This window comes from Aethalodelphis obliquidens, unplaced genomic scaffold, assembly GCF_003676395.1.
Source record: "Aethalodelphis obliquidens isolate GAN/ISIS:26980383/991018 unplaced genomic scaffold, ASM367639v1 scaffold38, whole genome shotgun sequence".
In the NCBI taxonomy this organism is placed as follows: Eukaryota; Metazoa; Chordata; class Mammalia; order Artiodactyla; family Delphinidae; genus Aethalodelphis; species Aethalodelphis obliquidens.
Window position 1 is genome coordinate 19,138,929 of NW_020837982.1, and position 20,744 is coordinate 19,159,672.

At 49.6% G+C, this 20,744-nt stretch overlaps 1 protein-coding gene across 5 annotated transcripts in view; it reads left to right on the forward strand.

Annotated features, from left to right (window-relative positions):
• DHRS7B (dehydrogenase/reductase 7B) overlaps nucleotides 1–20,744 on the forward strand; it is a 37,196-nt gene that overhangs the window by 5,596 nt on the left and 10,856 nt on the right. For 4 of the 5 annotated variants that reach the window (XR_003438094.1, XM_027131327.1, XM_027131326.1 and 1 more), the window contains exons 2-4: nucleotides 5,648–5,757; nucleotides 13,556–13,734; nucleotides 18,315–18,424. Coding sequence is in view for 4 of the 5 variants with exons in the window: in XM_027131327.1 (XP_026987128.1) it covers nucleotides 13,581–13,734; nucleotides 18,315–18,424 (264 nt within the window). In the remaining variant the exon portion in view is untranslated. Of the gene's footprint in view, nucleotides 1–5,647; nucleotides 5,758–13,555; nucleotides 13,735–17,552; nucleotides 17,895–18,314; nucleotides 18,425–18,701; nucleotides 18,805–20,744 lie in introns of those variants that run through there. The other variant, XM_027131328.1, reaches the window with a different exon arrangement.

Below are 20,744 nucleotides of genomic sequence, written 5' to 3' on the forward strand. Positions count from 1 at the left end.
TATCTTCTTTGGAAAAGAAAGTTTAGAGAAGAAGCAGCTCATTTTTTATCTGGGTTATCTTTTATTCTTGTGTTGCACGAGTTCTTTTTATATTCTGGACACTTGACCCTTATGAGATACATGATGTGCAAATATTTTCTCCCATTCTGTTGGTTGTCTTCACTTTTTTGGTAGTTTTCTTTGAAGCACAGAAGTTTTCAATTTTGATGTTCAATTTATCCTTTTCTTTTGTTGCTTTTGCTGTAGTGTCATAGCTAAGAAATCATTGCTTAATCCAAGATCATGAAGATTTACACTTAAATATTCTTTAAAGTATTTTATAATTTTAGCTCTCACATTTAGGTCTTCGATCATTTTGAGTTAATTTTTATATATTGTGTTCTGTAAGGTTCCAACTTTATTCTTCAGTTTGTGCATATCCAGTTGTTCCAGCATCATTTATTGAAAAGACTGTTCTTTGCCCATTAATTTACCATAATGTAAAAGTCAAAGCCATTCTTTAAAAACTCACTTGATTACTAAAAGATTTCTATTTCATTTGTGGCAAATGGCTTATGAGCAGTCTTTTTTTAAGGAACTGCCTAATTCTCCTTGAGTGATTTTTTTTCCTTTTGTTTCAAAGAAAATAAAATGAGCAAGTGGGATGTATTCCATGAATGCAAGGTTGGTTCAATATTGGGAAATTGATTAGTATCTTATACAGCATTATTAAGTATTAGGAACAATGATATGATTATTTCTCTAGATGCTGAAAAACCTGTCAAAAAATTCAATACCCATTATAATAAAAGCACTTAGAAGATAGGAAAAAAAAAAAGCCTTTATGCTGTTACATACCCTAGCAATAAACATGGTGAATGTACAAAATACGTTTTCGATTTAAGGGTTTTTTTTTTCTTCTAATATAGGCTCTGGAATTTGCCAAGTAATTTTTTTCAATCCTGAAAAGGCTCTGAGAGAGAAATAAGGAGGGAAATATGTATGGGGAAAAGTAAATCTGCCAACAGTGTTTGGTGAAATAAACAGATTGTTTGATGGCTTACTGTGGACATGTCCTGAGGCGACGTGGCCCTGTCCTTAGGGAGCTATTTGGTGGGATGCTGGGAAATAAAGTGATAGGTCACCGGCTAGGCTATTTTTAAATGAAAGCTTAGAAGTTGGCTCTGGAAAACCCTCTCAGGTTATTATGCTCCCCTCCTCCTTTAGTCCTCCAGAACGTGAGATTCCTTTCCATATGTTTTCTGGCATTAAAGTCAGGGCACTCTAAGTTTTAAGTGGAAGCATTATTAAAAACTGCTTCAGAGTAAAGGGCATTTCCTAGTTAAATTTCACAATTATGTTTCCCAGTTCCAAAAATAACTTGGGGGACTCCCCCGCACTCCCAGTGCAGGGGGCCTGGGTTCGATCCCTGGTCAGGGAACTAGATCCCATATGCCACAGCTAAGAGTTTGCATGCTGCCATTAAAGATCCCGAATGCCGTAACGAAGATCCCAAATGCTGAAACTAAAACCCGGCACAGCCAAATAAGTAAATAAATTAATTAATAACAAAAAAACCCCTTGGAACTCAGAGTGAACCGTCATCCTAAATAAATTGTCTAAGAGAGAGAACAGTGGGCAAATAATTTATCCAAGTTCATGAGGAAACTAATTTGTTAGAATTTTAAAATAATCTGATTTCAACCATGAGCCTACTTGAAATTAGCATTTAATCCTTTATGAATGACACACTTAAAAATTTTTTATGGTAATAAAATATACATAATTTGAATTTACCATCTTTTTAAAAAAATTAATTTATTTTTAATTTTTGGCTGTGTTTGGTCTTCGTTGCTTCTTGAGTGCTTTCTCTAGTTGCGGTGCGCGGGCTTCTCATTGCGGTGGCTTCTCTTGCTGCAGAGTATGGGCTCTAGGCGCGCAGACTTCAGTAGTTTTGGCACACGGGCTCAGTAGTTGTGGCTCACGGGCTCCAGAGCGCGGGCTCGGTAGTTGTGGCGCACAGGCTCAGTTGCTCTGTGGCATGTGGGATCTTCCCGGACCGAGGCACGAACCCGTGTCCCCTGCATTGGCAGGCGGACTCTCAACCACTGCGCCACCAGGGAAGCCCGATCTTAACCATTTTTAAGTGTATAGTTCAGAAGTGTTAGATACATTTATAATGTTGTACCACCATCACCACCATCTGTCTCCAGAATTCTTTTCATCTTACAAAACTGAAATTCTGTACCCATTAAAAAATAACTCCCCATTTCCCTCCCTGCTCCCAGCCCCTGGCAACTCCCATTCTACTTTCTGTCTCTAAGAATTTGACTACTCTAAGTATCTCATGTAAGTGGATTCATACAGTATTTGCTTTTGTGTCTTGCTTATTTCACTTAGCATAGTGTCCTCAAGGTTCATCCATATTGTAGCATGTGTCAGAGTTTCCTTCCTTTTTAAAGCTGAGTGATATCCCATTGTATGTACCTATCACATTTTGCTTATCCATTCATTGGTTGGTGGACGCTTGGGTTGTTTCTGTGTTTTATCTATTGTGAATAATGCTGCTGTGAACATGGGTGTACAGATATCTCTTCGAGACCCTGCATTCAATTCTTTTGAGTATATACCCAGCAGCGGAATTGCTGGATCATATGATAATTCTATTTTTAATTTTATTGAGGAACCTCCATACTTTTTTTAAAAAAAATAAATTTATTTATTTATTTTTGACTGCGTTGGGCCTTTGATGCTGTGCGCGGGCTTTTCTCTAGTTGCGACGAGCGGGGGCTACTCTTCATTGCAGTGCACAGGCTTCTCATTGGATGGCTTCTCTTGTTGCAGAGCACGGGCTCTAGGCACCCGGACTTCAGTAGTTGTGGCACGCGGGCTCAGTAGTTGTGGCTCATGGGCTCTAGAGCGCAGGCTCAGTAGTTGTGGCTCACGGGCTTAGTTGCTCCGCGGCATGTGGGATCTTCCCGGACCAGGGCTCGAACCCATGTCCCCTGCATTGGCAGGTGGATTCTTAACCACTGCACCACCGGGGAAGCCCCTCCATACTTTTTTTTTCAGTGGCCGTACTGCTTCACATTCTCACCCGCAGTGCATAGGGTTCTAATTTCTCCATATCCTCCCACTTATCATTTTCTGGTTTTTTGATAGTAGTCATTCTAATGGGTGTGAGGTGGTATCTCATTATAGTTTTCATTTGCATTTCACTAATGACTAGTGATATTGAGTATCTTTTCATATACCTATTGGCTGTTTTTATGTCTTCTTTTGAGAAATGTCTGTTCAAGTCCTTTGCCTTTTTTTTTTTTTTAATTTATTGGGTCTTCATTGCTGCATGCGGGGTTTCTCTAGTTGTGGCGAGTGGGGGCTACTCTTCTTTGTGGTGCGCGGGCTTCTCATTGTGGTGGCTTCTGTTGTTGTGGAGCTCGGGCTCTAGGCGCACGGGCTTCGGTAGTTGTAGCACATGGGCTCAGTAGTTGTGGCTCGCAGGCTCTAGAGCGCAGGCTCAGTAGTTGTGGCTCGCAGGCTCTAGAGTGCAGGCTCAGTAGTTGTGGCACACGGGCTTAGTTGCTCCGCAGCATGTGGGATCTTCCCGGACCAGGGTTCAAACCCGTGTCCCCTGCATTGGCAGGTGGATTCTTAACCACTGTGCCAGCAGGGAAGCCCCCTTTGCCCATTTTTGAATCAGGTGGTTTTTGTTTTGTTTTAAATTTTAGGAGTTCTCTATTTTAGATATTGCTCCCTTATCAGATATATGATTTGAAAATATTTTCTGCTACCCTGTGGGTTATCGTTTTACTGTGTGAATAGTGTCTTTTACTGCACAACATTTAAAATTTTTCATGAACCAATTTATCTGGTTTTTCTTTTGTTACCTATGCATTTATAGAATCTTATCCAAGAAATCATTACCAAATCCAATGTCATGAAGCTTTTGCCTATGTTTTCTTGTAAGAAACATGTTTTAAGTCTTACATTTAGATCCTTGATCCATTTTGAGTTAATTTTTGTATAAGGGTCCAATTTTGTTCTTTTCCAAGTGGATATCCAGTTTTTTTTAAATTAAATTAAATTAAATTTTTAATTTTTCGGCTGTGCTATGCGGAATGTGGGATATTATTTCCCCAACCAGTGATCAAACCCATGCCCCATGCGTTGAAAGCACAGCCTTAATCACTGGACTGCCAGGTAAGTCACTGGATATCCAGTTTTCTTAGCATCATTTGTTTGAAAGACTGTTTTTTCCCCATTGAATGGTTTTGACATTCTGTCAAAAATTATTTGACCATATATGCAAAGATTTATTTCTGGCCTCTCTATTCCATTGGTCTGTACCTGTCTTTGTGCCAACACCACACAATTTTGATTACTCTAGCTTTATAGTAAGTTTTGGTATCAAGAAGTGGTTCTTCCAGCTTCTTTGTTCTTTTCCAAGATTCTTTTGACTATTCAGGGACCTTTGAGATTCCATGTGAATTTTAGGATGAGTTTTTCTCTTTCTGCAAAAGGCATTGTTGGGATTTTGATAGGGATTGAATTGAATCTGCAGGTTGCTTTGATCGGTATTGACATTTTAATAGTAATAAGTGTTCCACTCCATGAACATGGGATGTATTTCCATTCATTTATGTCTTGTTTAATTTCTTTCCGTAGTATTTTGCAGTTTTCATTGTACAAGTCTTCACCTCCTTGGTTAAATTACTTCTTAAGTATTTAATTCTTTTAGTTGTTATTGTAAATGGAATTGTTTTTGCATGTATAGAGATACAACCGATTTTTTTGTGTTGACTTTGTGTCCTGCTACATTGCTGAATAAATTTATTCTAACACATTTTAAACACATTTTTGTGGAGTCCTAAGGGTTTCCTACATACAAGATCATATCACCTGCAAACAGATAATTTTACTTCTTCCTTTCCAATTTAGATGCCTATTATTTCTTTTTCTTTCCTAATTGCTCTGGCTAGAATTTTCAGTACTGTGTTGAATAGAGGTGGTGAAAGTTGGCATCCTTGCTTTGTTCCTGATCTTGGAAGAAAAGCTTTCACTCTTTTACCATTGAGTCTGAAGTTTGATGTGGGTTTTTAATGTATGGCTCTTACTGTGTTGAGTAGTTTCCTTGTATTCCTATTTGTTGAGTGCTTTTATCATGAAAGGGTGTTAAATTTTATCAAATGCTTTTTCTGCGCCAGTTGAGTTGATCGTGTGGTTTTTTCCTTCAGTTGATGCGGTATATTGTTGATCATCTTCATATGTTGTAGGATCCTTGCATTCCAGGAACAAATCCCACGTGGTCAGGATGTATAATCCTTTTACTATGCTGCTAAATTCAGTTTGTTAGTTTTTTTTGTTGAGGAGTTTGGTGTCACTCTTCAAAAGGGATATTGTTCTGTAGTTTTCTTACAGTGTTTTTTCTTGGTATCAGGGTAATGCTGGTCTCATGGAATGGGTTAGAAAGTGTTCTCTCCTAAAACGGAGGAGTCACTAGCTAGGGCTGCCCTGGGCCGGTTGTGTGCCCTGTGGCCAGCACACCAGCTTGGGTGGTTTTGGCTTTGAATCGAAGCTTCAGGTGAGGCTCATCCTCTAGACAGGCAACCTTATCACAATTCCAGTCGTTTAATTTTTGTGTTCCTTTGTTTATCGCCACTCTGTCTAGGCGTTGAGCTTCATGAGGTCAGCACCCACGTCTTCTTGGTCCATCGCCCTGCAGACCCGGCCCCGCCAGCACGCGGTGTGAATGGTACCTCATGTGCCTTAGGTGAACAGGTGAGCCAGAGCCATCCTGGAACTGAGAGGGTGCTCAGCACGTGAGGTGTTGATGTAAAGTAGGGAGCTTTGTCTTTTTACGAAACGCCATTAACGCTGCCTGTGTGGGGACTTACCTGGTGGTCCAGTGGTTAAGACTCCATGCTTCCAATGAAGGGGGCGCAGGTTTGACCCCTGGTCAGGAAACTAAGATCCCACAGGCCGCGTGGTGCAGCCAAAACAACCCAGCTGACAGCCTGGCTGCCTTTGCTCAGCTCCTGTCTGAAATCCTCTCTGGAAATGCTTTATTGCTTCTTTTCGGTTAGCTTATGAGTCGGCAGGACCTTAGCATTTACAGAGTGCTTCCCATGTGGTTTCTCATTGGAATAATCACCCCCATTTTGAAGTTAAGACACTTAGTTGCAGAGAATAAATCTGCTTGCGTCACACAGCAGGGACATGACAGGGTGAACCTGAACCCTGCTCCCCAGTGCCAACTTGGTGCTTTTTCTGCTTTACACCCACAGTGGGCGCCTTGTGTGGTTTCTGTCGAGGGGTCTGGGCCTCTTGCGTGCTCTGGGAAAGAGGGCAAGATCACTCAGGCATCTTCCAGTAATACTAAATTCATTTTATAAAGCACATTAGAAACCAAAACTGTGGGGCTTCCCTGGTGGCGCAGTGGTTGAGAGTCCACCTGGCGATGCAGGGGACGCGGGTTCGAGCCCTGGTCCGGGAAGATCCCACGCGCCGCGGAGCAGCTAAGCCCTTGCGCCACAACTACAGAGCCTGAGCTCTAGAGCCCGCAAGCCACAACTACTGAAGCCCGCGTGCCTAGAGCCCGTGCTCCGTAACAGGAGAAGCCACTGCAACGAGAAGCCCGTGCACCACAATGAAGAGTAGCCCCCGCTCGCCACAACTAGAGAAAGCCTGTGTGCAGCAACAAAGACCCAACACAGCCAATAATAAATAATAAACTAAAAAAAAAAAAAGAAACCAAAATTGTTTTTTGTGACAATGTGTCTAGGTAGCTATCATAAGTGCTGTTTTTAAAAACTGGACAAAGACCTTGACCCATAATAAACGGTTAGCCTCCAGCACCCTGTCCAAGTGTCAGGAGCCCGCGCTGCAGGGTCTGGAGCTGTGCTCAGCACCTCTCATGCCACCCTCCCAGGCTGGGCATGCTGTGCGGCGGGGGCCCAGCATCTTACTGGAGAGCATTGCTCGCTTCTCCAGGACTGGATGCTCAGGACCTGGTCTGAAATACTCGCAGGCCTTCCTCTTGGTTCTGTCTTCACTAATGCCAGCCTGCACGCCTTTAAACTGGGGGCCCTAAGGCCGCATCCCAAAATACACCCCATAGACCACTCGTTCATGGCTCGTTCCAGCATTCCAGAGAGGGCCTGCTGACCTGAAGGTATCATCTGGTCCAGGTTACTCTGCCCTGGGTCAAAAGACCAGAGTAGACATGGGTGCCGGGAACTGCCACTGGTGAAGTATCTGCTGTCTGAGGTAGGATGCTATCTTTTCTTTTCAGTCAGCTGAAAAGAAAAGTCAGCTTTTCAGCCTTAGCTGCTGCTCTCATACGCTTGAGACCAAGAAAGAGTAGCTTCACTCTGCTTTTACTTTCTGAAATTAGATACGTATTTTCAGATATGGGTCATAAGCATGACCTGTAGCTTACGTCACCTGTAATAGAACAGCTGGCTGTCAGCGCTAACACACAAGAGTGGATGTGGGCTGTGGGAACTGAGCCTGACTGCTTTTGCTGCCAAGCCCCTCCTTGCCCTGTGGCCTCAGTCCTGCCGTCCAGTTGGAACCCCTCTCTGCCCTTTAGCCTGATTTTCTTGTGCATAACATGGCAACTTATTTCATGACTAATCCTTCCAGACCTGAACTCATTATCGTTTTTTTTTTTAAATTAATTAATTTTATCTTTGGCTGCGCTGGGTCTTGGTTGCGGTGTGCGTACTTCTCATTGCGGTGGCTTCTCTTGTTGCGGAGCACGGGCTCTAGGGGTGTGGGCTTCAGTAGTTGTGGCACACGGGCTCAGTAGTTGTGGCTCGCGGGCTCTAGAGCGCAGGCTCAGTAGTTGTGGCGCACGGGCTTAGCTGCTCCGCGGCATGTGGGATCTTCCTGGACCAGGGCTCGAACCCGTGTCCCCTGCATTGGCAGGCAGATTCTCAACCACTGCGCCACCAGGGAAGTCCCTCATTATCATTCTTCACTTTGGAGGGTTTTCAGATCCCCTCCTTTGATTTTCAGATGTAGCTCTTAATGGTTTAATTTCCATGTGTGGTTTCTGAGTAGATTCTAACAACTTGTTTTTATTGACGGTTCAATTTATTTTATTTTTGTAACTGAGAGAAGAAAGGAATCTTAGGAACAAATTCCATCTGTGAAATGCAATGTAGAATTTTGGCCAAAGGGTTGAGAGTGGAACAGATGGCATAAGAGGTGACGTGCCTGCTCCGAGTTGGTTTCTCGGTGACGATCTTGTTTCTAGTTTGAGGTTCCGAAAGCCTCAGTAGAAAGGAGGAGAGCAGTGCAGACCCACAGACTTTCCGGCCGCCTGGCCCAAGTGACAGGCACCTGTGAAGGTGCTTTTCCACCTTCACACTCTTTTGACTTAGGTCTGGAGCGCCGTTGTGTGTGCTGCGAGAAAACACAGGCAGACACCTGGGCCCGTGACTTCCTCTCTCTGGTCACTTCCTGTGTGGGGAGTGAGTGGGCGTGGCTGGTGTGGGTGGGCGGAGCCTGCCTCCCCTCTCTGCACGTGCCTGTCCTGCTTTTGGCTCTGGCTCACAGCACTGCTGGGCTGACTGTCCCTCTGTGCTATAAGCTCATCTCCAAATGCTGGGAATCGTGAGCAAGATTGTTTGCCCACTCCCTTTTTTTTTTACCACCAGTCTTGTCTTCCAGTTATATCTGAAACTAGCAGTTTTAAGAAGCATTTTGGCATAAAATGCAAAATTTATAAGCACGTTATATGCCATTTTCAAAAAAACCCAGGCCCCTTTTGACCTTGCCTTACATAGGAGATCTATTTCCTGATCTGGAAATGTGGCCAGCCAAGACTTAGTTCCTTTCTTCCACTTGGGAGCTGTCCCTTTTGCTCAGAGAAGGCCCCCAGACACCACAGCAAGTCAGTGGGTCTGAGCTACTTCTTTGTCTAGCTCTCTTGGCCATCATAACTGCTGAGGGTGAGACAGGAAGGAGTTGGCACAGCTACCTCTGAGAGTCTGGGGGACCCGGGGCCCATCGGTGTGGCCATGTGTACTGCAGAACAGAATGACAGGTGGGAGATCTTTAAGAATTTGAAAAACTCCCAGGAAGAGTTGAGATTGTCTATATTAGCAGCTTCACCTGGTCGGGGGAGTTATGCTGAAGCTGAACCTGACTCTAAAGTTAGTGGCTTGCTCTGGGGTGTCTTTTCCCACCATCATCCTGAGTTACTGGGCAAAGCTGCACTGGTTTATAGTTTATGTTCTGATTCTGTGAGAACTTGCCAGACTGAATGCAGATGCACTGTCCTTACAGAAGGTGGGCTGAGGATGGGCCCCCTAGCCTGGTGCCATATTTGCCTCGGGCAGAGTGGCCCCTGGGGCCAGGCGACCAAGGCTGGCTTGCGACGTTGGGTCAGGTGCTCAAGGAGTACCAGGCACGTACAAGACGGTGTGTGGTTTCCCTCTTTTCTTCACGTCAAGGGTTGCTGGCTTGGGCTTCGAACAGGTGCGTGGAGCTCTGGTTGTCTCAGTGGGGCGCCTTGCTGGGTGGGCTTATCTTCATCCTGATCCTCCCCTGGGTATGAGAAAGGGGTGGACAGCACACTGTGGCCCTTGTCTGCTCTCTCTTTGCTGTGTTGGCCTCCATGACTGGTGTGTTGGCCGCATTTTGTTTCTTTTTTATTTTTTTTAAGTTTATTGAATTGTAGTTGGTTTACAGTGTTGTGTTACCTTCTGCTGTACAGCAAAGTGACTCAGTTATAGATACATGTATTGTTTTATTTATTTATTTATTTATTTATTTATTTATTTATTTATTTATTTATGGCTGTGTTGGGTCTTCGTTTCTGTGTAAGGGCTTTCTCTAGTTGTGGCAAGTGGGGGCCACTCTTAATCGCGGTGCACGGGTCTCTCACTATCGTGGCCTCTCTTGTTGTGGAGCACAGGCTCCAGACGTGCAGGCTCAGTAATTGTGGCTCACGGGCCTAGCTGCTCCGCGGCATGTGGGATCTTCCCAGACCAGGGCTCGAACCCATGTCCCCTGCATTGGCAGGCAGATTCTCAACTGCTGCGCCACCAGGGAAGCCCGCATGTATTGTTTTTCATATTCTTTTCCATTATGTTTTATCAAAGGATATTGAATGTAGTTCCCTGCGCCATACAGTAGGACCTTGTTATTTATTTATTTATTTTTATTTATTTAGTTTTTTGCGGTATGCGGGCCTCTCACTGCTGTGGCCTCTCCCGTTGCGGAGCACAGGCTCCGGATGCACAGGCTCAGTGGCCATGGCTCACGGGCCCAGCCGCTCCGTGGCATGTGGGATCCTCCTGGACCGGGGCACGAACCCGTATCCCCTGCATCGGCAGGCGGACTCTCAACCACTGCGCCACCAGGGAAGCCCCGGTTTGCTAATATCTTCTTGAGGATTTTTGCATCTATATTCATCAAAGGTATTGGCCTATAATTTTCTTTTTTGATAGTATCTTTGTCTGGTGTTGGTATCAGGGTGCTTGTGGCTTTATAGAATGTCTTTTTGAGTGTTTCTTCCTCTTCAGTCTTTTAGAAGAGTTTGAGCAGGATCAGTGTAAGTTCTTCCTTGTATGTTTGGTAGAATTTGCCTGTGAAGCCATCTGGCCCTGGACTTTGTTTGTAGGGAGTTTTGTTCGGTCATTTGTTTTTACAGATTTTATTTCACTTTTAGCGATTGGTCTGTTCAAGTTATCTCTTTCTTCTTGATTCAGTTTTGGTGGGCTGTATGTTTCTAGAAAGTTGTCCATTTCTTCTAGGTTGTCAGATTTACTGGCATATAATTGTTCATAGTATTCTTTCATGGTTTTTTTGTATCTCTGTGGTATCAGTTGTGATTTCTCCTCTTTCATTTCGTATTTTGTTTATTTGGGTCTTCTCTCTTTCCTTCTTAGGGAGCCCGGCCATTGGTGTGTTAATTTTTGTTTACCCTTTCAAAGAACCAGCTCTGGGTTTTATTGATTTTTTTTCTATTTTTTTTAATCTCTATTTTATTTATTTCCTCAGTAGTTGTGGCGCATGGGCTTAGTTGTTCTGCGGCACGTGGGATCTTCCCGGACCAGGGCTCGAACCCGTGTCCCCTGCACTGACAGGCAGGTTCTTAACCACTGCGCCACCAGGGAAGTCCAACGAACCTGTTTTACAGACAGAGGTGCCGAGGCCTCAGCGGTGTGGCCTTGACCCAGGCTGATGAGTAGCTGAGCCAGGTTGTGAACCCGGCGAGGAGGCGAGGGCTCATCTTTGCAACCCCTGTGCTGCCATTGCCATTAGTTGGTGTTTTCCAGGTGGTCTCTGAAACCTCTGAATTTTTAGAGGCAATAGGGCTGCATATTGGTGCTTGATCCCTTGTAGCCTTCAGTGAAGTTCTGACTTAGCCCCAGGTTATGGGTCTGAGACAGGCAGACTCCACAGGGCTGTGATCTCCGTGGGCCTGTGTCCACCCACAGACCCAGAGGCTGAGCCGGTTGTCTTTTCCTGAGCAGCGTCTCCACCTCCCTGGGCTTCCTGGGCATTGTCTGGGCCCCAGGTAATTTGAGCCAAGCAGGGTGGTCCACCTTGGGACCTACATGGTATAAGGATCTGGGATTGCCCTGGGGATAAAGCTCTTCCCGCACAGCTGTCCCGCTGGGCTGAAATGCACCCCACAGCCTGCCGTCTTCAGGGGCTGTGCCCTGTGAAGGCCCCCAGGCAGCACACCCACAGACCCACGGGCTGGCGGAGGTGCTCCTGCCTGCTCTAAGCCTCTCTGAGTACTACCAGGTGCCAAACAAAGGATCTTCGTTTTTGTTTTTTTAATTAATCAATTAATTAATTTGGCTGCGTTGGGTCTTAGATGCGGCATGCGGGATCTTCTTGCGGCACGTGGGCTTCTCTCTAGTTGTAGTGCACAGGCTTCAGGGTGCGTGGGCTCAGTAGTTGTGGCACATGGGCTCTCTAGTTGTGGTGCACGGGCTCTAGAGCGCAGGCTTAGTTGCCCCACGGCATGTGGGATCTTAGTTCCCTGACCAGGGATCAAACTCACGTCCCCTGCTTTGGAAGGCGGACTCTTATTAACCACTGGACCACCAGGGAAGCCCCCAAACAAAGGATCTTTGGGTCCTCACCTCTCCCCTGGGACTCGGCCCTGCCTGAATGTCTAGTTGAGGGCAGGGGTTGGTGCCAGTGGTACCCGGGTAATGAGCTCGGCACTTCAGAATCCACTTGGATTGCCAGGGCGTCCACCTGTGGGTTTGGCACAGTGTAGGGTAAGAGGGAAATGTGTCCACTTAGCAGACGGTAGCCGGCGTCTTTCAGAAGTAGATTAAGTGGAGGTTGATAGGAAAGAGTCATTTTTGCAGGTGTTCGTCCAAGGATGTTCATCTTTTATAGTGATCAAGAATTCGGGTGTGTTTGGAAAGGGAGGTGAAGAATCAAGCTAAATACTAAACCAGCCTAGTTGACGGTTCAAACCGGAGCAGAACCTTTTAGCTTAGATCGGGACGGCCCCGCCCAAACCTGGACTTCAGAGTCAAAGCAGCTCCGGGCACAGGCGGATGCGTGCTGGGATCTGCGTGTTCTTGGCTTCATGGTATCCACAGGGTGGGTGCTGTCTTGGGAAGGGAGCAGATAGGTTTTCAAATATGCGGAGTTGAGGGCTTGGGAGGTGGGCGAGGGCTTATGATTGAAGGCTGCAGGCTTGTTCGCGGGCGCTGTGCACTTACGTCGCAGCCCCTCCCTCCCCCAGAAGCTGCCGTGCTTCTCACATCCTCGTCCTGGGGGCCCGGGGGCATCCCAAGGCGGCATGCGCGCTGCTGCTCCGCCATAGCTCCTCCTCAGCGTCCCTGTAGCCCCGTGTCTCCCCTGTTGGCTGCTGCTCTGGGCCCAGGGCCGTGGAGGGTGGGAATGGGGAAGGGAGGGGCAGTTGTAGAAGGAACGGATGTTTCCTAAGCGTGGACCCCGCATGGTAGCGCTCACCACGCTGCCGTGGGCTCCTGATTGGTCCGGCTGACGCAGCTCGCCAGTGGCACTTGGTGGGCACAGGCCACAGTGCAGCGGGGCCTCCACTCTGCGGCCTGAGTCTGCGCGCACTTGGCAGAGGGCTGCCTCCCCTGCCGTGAGTCGCCCAGGCATCCGGAGGCCTGTGGCCGTGGAGGAGCCTGTCCAGGGGAGCAGTGTGAGGATCGATCGGTACGGCTCCGTTTTCCTTTTGAGAAAAGTGTTTAGAAGAACTTTCCTAGTTTCACGAATATCAGGAATTGAAAATGATACGATACCGGCTGGTATTAAGTTCCTCAAAACAGATTTCTGCAGGAGGCTTGGGGCCTCCTTCACACTTCAGGAGCTGGTCCTCAGCCTGCCTGGGCGACGCGCGTCTGCGCCCCGCCGCCCGCTCGCATCCGTGCAGAGAGGAGACTGGTTCCACCACGCTGAACGGTCCACGCGGGGCGCGGGGCCTGGGGAGACACTGACGGGCTCAGAGCTGAGGTCCGCGCGAGAGATCTGGGCTCTGTGTCAGACTTGGGGGAGGAGGGTTGGTGAGTCCCTGGCGTCCTCCCACCTCGTCACTGATTTATCTGGTTTGTTCTTCCAGAAAGAGTCTGCTGAGGGCGAGGATCATGGACTTCATCACCTCCACGGCCACCGTGCCCCTGCTGTTGGGCTGCGTGGGCGTCTTCAGCCTCTGCAAGCTGCTGCAGTGGCTGCGCACGAGAGCCGACGTCCGGAACGCCGTGGTGGTCATTACCGGCGCCACGTCGGGCCTGGGCCGAGGTGGGTGGTGGGGCAGTGCTGGGCGGGGGGCAGCGGTGTGGGTGCAGACACGTGAGGCGGGATGGCATCTGGGCAGCAAGGGTGGCACTGCCCTTGGTCCAGATAGAGACAGAGAGCTTAAGCACAGTGAGAGACGGCCCTGACCTACGGCACCAGGGCCAGAGGCGGAAGCCAGGGAGGGGGCCGCGTGTGCACGTGGGGCAGCCTCAGTGCCGGTCGGTGTGGAAACAGGCATTTGTATGTGGAGACTTTCAAAAATGGACACTAACTCAGGGCCAAACAAAACGTTCCTTTCCCTGGGTTCAACGAGCATCCCAGGTTTATGGCTTTGGTGTCACCTCCAGCTTGCTGTCCCCTTACGGAGCCGTGCCTCCAGCCGTGCCCTGGCACCTTGGCAGGTGGGGACGGGATCAGTGAGGCCTCAGCTGTTCCTCAGCTGGGTTCTCCAGTTGAGCTCAGATCTAACCTAGTGACCACATGGAGCTTCTGGGTCCCAGGCCCACCCCACACGCCTGTGCCAACCATGGCAGTGTACCAGGGCAGGTGCAGGTGTGTCAGCTTCCGCACATGCTCCGCGCCACCTCTGCACGCCCCCCATGCTCACACTCAGTTCCATGGAACGAGGCCGAGAGGCGCCCTGAGTTGGGGTACACTCAGCGCCCCTGCGTCTCCTGGCCGGTGAGAGTACAGCCAGTGTGGCCCTGGGCCACGTGCTGGCCCCTAGGCCAGGTGCTGGAACAGACGGATGTGAGGCAGGGTCCCTTCCCTCTGGGAGCCCATGGTCTGTGCAGAGAGGAAGGACTTCTCTCTGTGTGTTGCCCTTTCAGGACGGGGGTTCACAGTGGGCTGGCAGGGGAGGCACCTAGGTGCATGCTGGCTTGGGCTCATCTCCCTGAGTCCTCATAGCTGACGCTCAGAGAAGGTGCGACTTGCCCTGGGACTTCTAGGCAGGAGTGCGAAGCCAGGACTTAAGCCCTTGTCTTGTCTCCCTGGGGGAGGGGGCAGGGTGGGCCGTGAGCATGGGTCACACAGGGGCTGCTGACACTCGAGAGCTACGGGAACACAGAGGAGCAGACGGGGAGTGGCGTGCAGGCGGCCAGGGGACCTGGGCAGAGTGCGGGGAGCAGGGGTCCGTGCGTGCACCAGCATGGCGTTCAGGTGAGCTCTCGGGGTGACCCAGGGTCTGCCATCAGATCTCCAGGCCCCAAGCCATAGCCGGCCTCTGACCTTACTCAGCTGCTAAATATAGGGTGTCAGCAGCCGCTGCTCCACCACAGAGAGAAGTGTTTTTTTTTTTTTAATGTCCTTGAAGTGTGTCAGGGGGTTGGCTGTGAGGGAAAGGCACACTGCGGCGCCGACGCGCACACACGTGACGGAGATGCTGTTCTCTCTCCATCCGCGCTTCCTCCTGTGACACCAGGGCCGGGAAGGGGATGGAAGACACAAAGCCCGCGTGTCTGTGTGCGTCCGTGCTCTTCCCACCATCTCCTAGATTCCATCGGAGGGCCAGGAGGGCGTGTATCCCTCCCCCTCTGGCTGTCTCAGTACAAACACCCCTCAGCGACTGCCCAGGAGACGTGGGGAGGAGACCCCGGCCACCCTCATGGCTCTGCCCAGCCTGTAGGCCACCCTGGAGGCCTGGGTGACGTGCTGAGTGTTTGGACAAATCTCGTGTTTCTCCTGCCTTGTCTCCTGGCTTGTCCTTGTGGACTGGCAGGACATTGGGTGAAGGGACACGTCTCGGTCCCGAGGCCATGAGCCTAGTGGACTTATAAGCTGGTAGTGCTGGTGGCTGGGGACCGGCTGGCAGCCCAAGATAAATGTATTCCTTTTTCTCTCCACCCTCCCGCCTCTATCAGCTTTTTCAAGAAATGAAAATGGAATTTTCTCAGCCTGTTGGCATTTCTGTCATTCTCTACACGACCTCTAATTTCCTCCCTTGGCTTTCCTTGGGAAGCAAAGCTTAAGTAGAACGCGGGTGGCCAGTTTCCAGAGCTGTTCAGACACTTCACTGAATGTCCATCGTGGTGGCCAGGTCGGGACAAAATGGGGCGAGGAAGCCAGCAGGGCTTTGGGCGTGATAGGAAACGGGCCTCAGGAGCGCCTGCCCCCAGCCCCACCCCCGAGGAGCCTCCGCAGGGCAGGTGGGATGGGGGCCGTGACCCAGGCAGACCCCGGGGCCAGAGCGGGGGCTGTGGCTCCGTCCGGGTTTGTGCCCTCGGTCAGGGTGAGCTTCAAAGAAGACAACACCGCACGCCTGGAAGTGCACTGGTTTAGTTGAGTTGAACCTCCTTCCAGAAGGCTCCATCGGGGTCAGGCTGGGAGGCGCCGGCCCCGGGATAGCAAGTGACGCTGCAGGAGGCGCTGCGTCTGGAAAGAAGGCTTTGCCGCCAGGGAGCCTCCTCCCTCCTGCCCTGAGGGACGCTGGCATTCTCCCTGCTTCGCTTTCGCTTTCGCAGCGTGGGTGGGGGAAGGACCCCGTCTGGACCCCAGAGCCTCCTCCCTTCCTGGATCCCTGACCCTCCGGTGGGCCCCTGGGGCCAGCCTTGCCCTCCTAGCAGCCCGCGGCACCAAGACTCCGCTTGACCAGCCGGCCCCTGAGACTCAGTCTGGGCCCCGGGGGTGGCCGCATGGTCAGCTGGGGCCGCACACACCTGCTCTTGGGCACCTGAGGGAGACTAGGCCTCTAGCGAGGACAGACTGTGCCCCTTTAAGCCCCACGTTTCCATTCTCACTAACAGCCAGTCTTTGGAACATTTTAAGAGGGCAGCTTAGAAGCACAACGAAGCCCTTGTGCAGTGCTTTCTCTCCTCGCGGTGCTGGCCCGGCCGCTGTAACCCGCTCAGTCCTAGCGCTGCTGACCTGCACCTGCAGAAGAGGGAAGTGGGGACCAAGAAGTCGAAACTTCCCACATCACAGGGCCGTCAGGGCTGGGGTCTGAGTCGGACACAGGAGGTCTCGCTCGTGTCCATCCTCTTGACCGCAGGGCTGTGCGGCTCTCCGCGGGCGTTTAGCTTCGGGGCACCAAGCGCTCGGCTGTGTTTGGGGGCAGGGCGAGAGGACCTCAGCCCCTGCTTCCTCCCTCTCCCTGCCCCTCCTGTCGTGGCCTTGGGAGTCACACGTGACCCTGGCTGGCCTAGTCCTAGTGATGCCGCCCCCACCAGGGCTGACCTGGTCCCTCCCAAGGATTTGGACACCAGAGCTTGGAGGGAACAGGCCAAGGGCACCCTTGTTGGCCGAGGACTGGTGTCCACGGGAACGCAGCGCTGTCTGCAGCCCCGCCCCCATCTGGTGGAGAGGCCAGGCTGGGAATGCAGTGGGGAAGGGACCTGCTAGCATTCAGAGAGCTTGATTCCTGCTGCCCAGGACCCTGGGCCACCACCACTCCTGTCCTTCGCATCTGAACCATTCAGCTCCTTCCCTGAATTCCTGAGCTACCCTGGAATCCTCCTGATAAATCCTCTTTTTGCTTTGCCCCGGGTGACTTGAGTCCCTTTTCTTGCCACCAAAGGATATTGACTAAGAGAGGTGCCCAGATAGTTCTGGACTCCCCCGCCGTGGCCTTCATCAGTTGTCACCTGGATGCTGTAGTGACTCAGAGGAACCCCCAGCAGGAGGGAACCTTTTAAAATGATGCCATCCTTGGACTTCCCTGGCAGCGCAGAACCCTCCTGCCGATGCAGGGACACGCATTCAGGCTCTGGTCCGGGAAGATCCCACATGCCGTGGAGCAACTAAGCCCGAGAGCCACAACTACTGAGCCCGCGTGCCACAACTACTAGAGCCCGTGCTCTGCACCAAGAGAAGCCACCGCCATGAGAAGCCCGTGCACCACAATGAAGAGTAGCCCCCGCTCGCCGCAACTACAGAAAGCCCGCGCGCAGCGATGAAGACCCAACGCAGCCAAAAAAAACTGACGCCACCCTTAATGCCGCCCTGCTGCGCGGGCGCTCGGCATACTTTAGCTCTTTAACCTCCTCGCAAGGCTGTCAGCCTCCCCACGTCCTGTCCCCGCTGCGTGTGTCCACGATCCCTCGGGCCTGTGTACTCTCGGGAGGAACAGCCTGCAGGCTTCAGGCCTCGGGGGAGCCTCTCTGCCCCTCTCACCAGAGTCCTGTGTCCCCTGTGCGTCCACAGAACCACAGCAGCAGCCCCGGCAGGTACATGCCTGCTGCGTTGAGGTGACGGCATCCCCGAGCTGGCGCTGCCTGACCGTCGGGCACATCCCTTGCCTCACTGAGCTCCTCGCCATGAAAGTGGGGATACTGCTCGCAGGGTGGATCAGAGCTAAAGGTTATGCTGGAAAGTTCTGAGCCTGGTACCTAACAGTCTGTCCCCCAGCTGCTGCCTTCCTCCTGCCTGTGGACGTCTGTCACAGCCCCGAACGTGGGCTCTGCAGTGGTGACAGCAGAGCTCCCTGTGCCGGGTCCCTAACCCTGCCCCACAGCCTTCCACGGCGGGCCGGTGCCGATGGCTGGGGAACAAGTAGCCCTATGGTCTGGGGCTGGGGAGCTGGGAGCTGAGCTGATGGTGAAGGCCTGGGCCTCCCCAGCTGCCACGCTGCTTTCTTCTTTCTCTAGAATGTGCCAGAGTTTTCCATGCTGCCGGTGCCAAGCTGGTGCTCTGTGGCCGGAATGCTGAGGCCCTGGAGGAGCTCACCCGAGAACTTGCTGCTTCCCGGGCTACCGAGGTGAGCCCAGGGGTGGTTTTCGTGGGGAAGAGGTCCAGCCCTGGTCGGCCAGCTGGGCTCAAATCCACCACTTCCGCAGTGCCGCGAGTTTAGGGAGGCCCCTCTGTGAGTGCCTTCTTCCTCCCCCATGTCTCCGCTAATACCTGTTCACCTCTTGGCGGTGGTAGCCGGGAGACTGGCGATGACTTTTAACATTTTAAGTTAAGATGACATTTAACATTTCCTTTCCAGTTGGGGGTGCCTTTTATCCTTTTTCTTGTCTAACGGCTCCGATTAGAACAAGCTCTGCTGAATAGCTGCAGTGAAAGCAGACATCCTTGTCTTGTTCTGGAGCACAGTGGAGCACTTTCAGTCTTACACCACTGGACGTGATGTTAGTTGTAAGTTTTTCATAAATACCTTGGGGGAATTTCCCCTCTGTCCCTGGTTTTCTGAGAGTTTTTATCATGAAAGGGTGTTGGATTATGTCAGATCTCTTTTCTGCATCAATTGAGATGCTTACGTGGCCCTTCCCCCTTCGTTCTATTAATGTGGTGGGTTACACTGATTGATTTCCTCACGGTAAACTACCCTTGCCTTGCTAGGATAAATTTAGCCTGTTCATGATGAATAATCCTCTTAATATGCTGTTGAATTTGATTGGTTAGTATTCTGTGGAGGATTTTAGCATCGATATCCATAAAGGAATTTGGGCTGTAATTTTCTTGTGGGGTCTTTATCTGGCCTTGGTATCAGAGTAATGCTGGCCTCACAGAATGAATCAGTGTTTTCTCCTCTTCGGGTTTTTTTTGTTTTTTTGTTTTCTAAATATTTATTTATTTATTAGGCTGCGCCAGACCTTAGTTGTGTAAATGCGGATCTGTTGTTGCACTGCACGGGCTCCAGAGTGTGCAGGCTTAGTTGCTCCGTGGCATGTGGGATCTTAGTTCCCTGACTAGGGATCAGACCGCGGCCCCTGCACTGGAAGGCAGATTCTTAACCACTGGACCACAAGGGAAGTCCCTCCTCTTCAGTTTTTTGGAAGAGTATAAGTATTGGTGTTAATTCTTCTTTAAAATTTGATAAAATTCACCAGTGAATCTGGTTCAGGATACTTTTTGTTGGGAGGTTTTAGGTTACTGATTCAATTTCTACCGGTCACATGTCTGCTGAGATTTTGTTTCTTTTTGACTCAGTTCAGGTAATTTGTGTGTTTCCAGGAATTTGTCCATTTCTTCTAGGTTATCTAATTTGTTGGCATACAGTTGTTCATAGTGTTCTTTTATAATCTTTTTTATCTATGTAAGGTCCCACTTTCAGTTCTAATTTTAGTTACTTGCACCTTTTCTTTTTTCTTTGATCTAGCTAACGGTTTCTCAATTTTGTTGATCTTTTCAGAACACCAACTTGTGATTTCATTCATTTTCTTTGTTTTCTATTCTCTCTCTATAGATCTTTGTTTTTAAATATTTATTTATTTATTTGGCTGCGCCGAGTCTTTAGTTGAGGCACTCGGGATCTTTATTGCCGTGTGTGGAATCTTTAGTTGCAGCATGTGGGATCTAGTTCCCTGACCAGGGATCGAACCCGGGCCCCCTGCATTGGGAGTGTGGAGTCTTAACCACTGGACCACCAGGGAAGTCCCCTATATTTTGTTTATCTTCTTTCTAATCTGCTTTCCTTCCTCTGCTAGCTTTGAGTTTAGTTTGCTCTGTTTTCCTAAGATGCAAAGATATATTAAAGATATGTTATTGAGGGGCTTCCCTAGTGGCACAGTGGTTGAGAGTCCGCCTGCCGGGTTCGTGCCCCGGTCCGGGAAGATCCCACATGCCGTGGAGCAGCTGGGCCCATGAGCCATGGCCGCTGAGCCTGCGCGTCCGGAACCTGTGCTCCGCAACGGGAGAGGCCACAACAGTGAGAGGCCCGTGTACCGCAAAAAAAAAAAAAAAGACATCATATAGTTAGGTGTTTTTTTGTTTTTTAATTGCCAATCAGTCTTTTGATTAAAGGGTTTAAACTATTTACATTTAAAGTAATTACTATTTAGGAGGGACTTCTGCCGTTTCGCTATTTTTTTTCTATATGTCTTGTAGCTTTTTTGTCCCTCATTTCCTGCATTACTCTCTTGCGTTTAGTTGATTTTTTTTGAGTGAAATGCTTTGATTCCCTTCTCATTTCCTTACATGTATATTTTATAGCTATTTTCTATGTGATTATCATGGAGATTACATTGAATATCCTGAAGTTGTAACAATCTAATTAGAACTTATACCAACTTAATGTCAATAGCACACAGAAACTCCACTCTGTCCTCCCCCATTTCTGCTATTCATGTCATAGA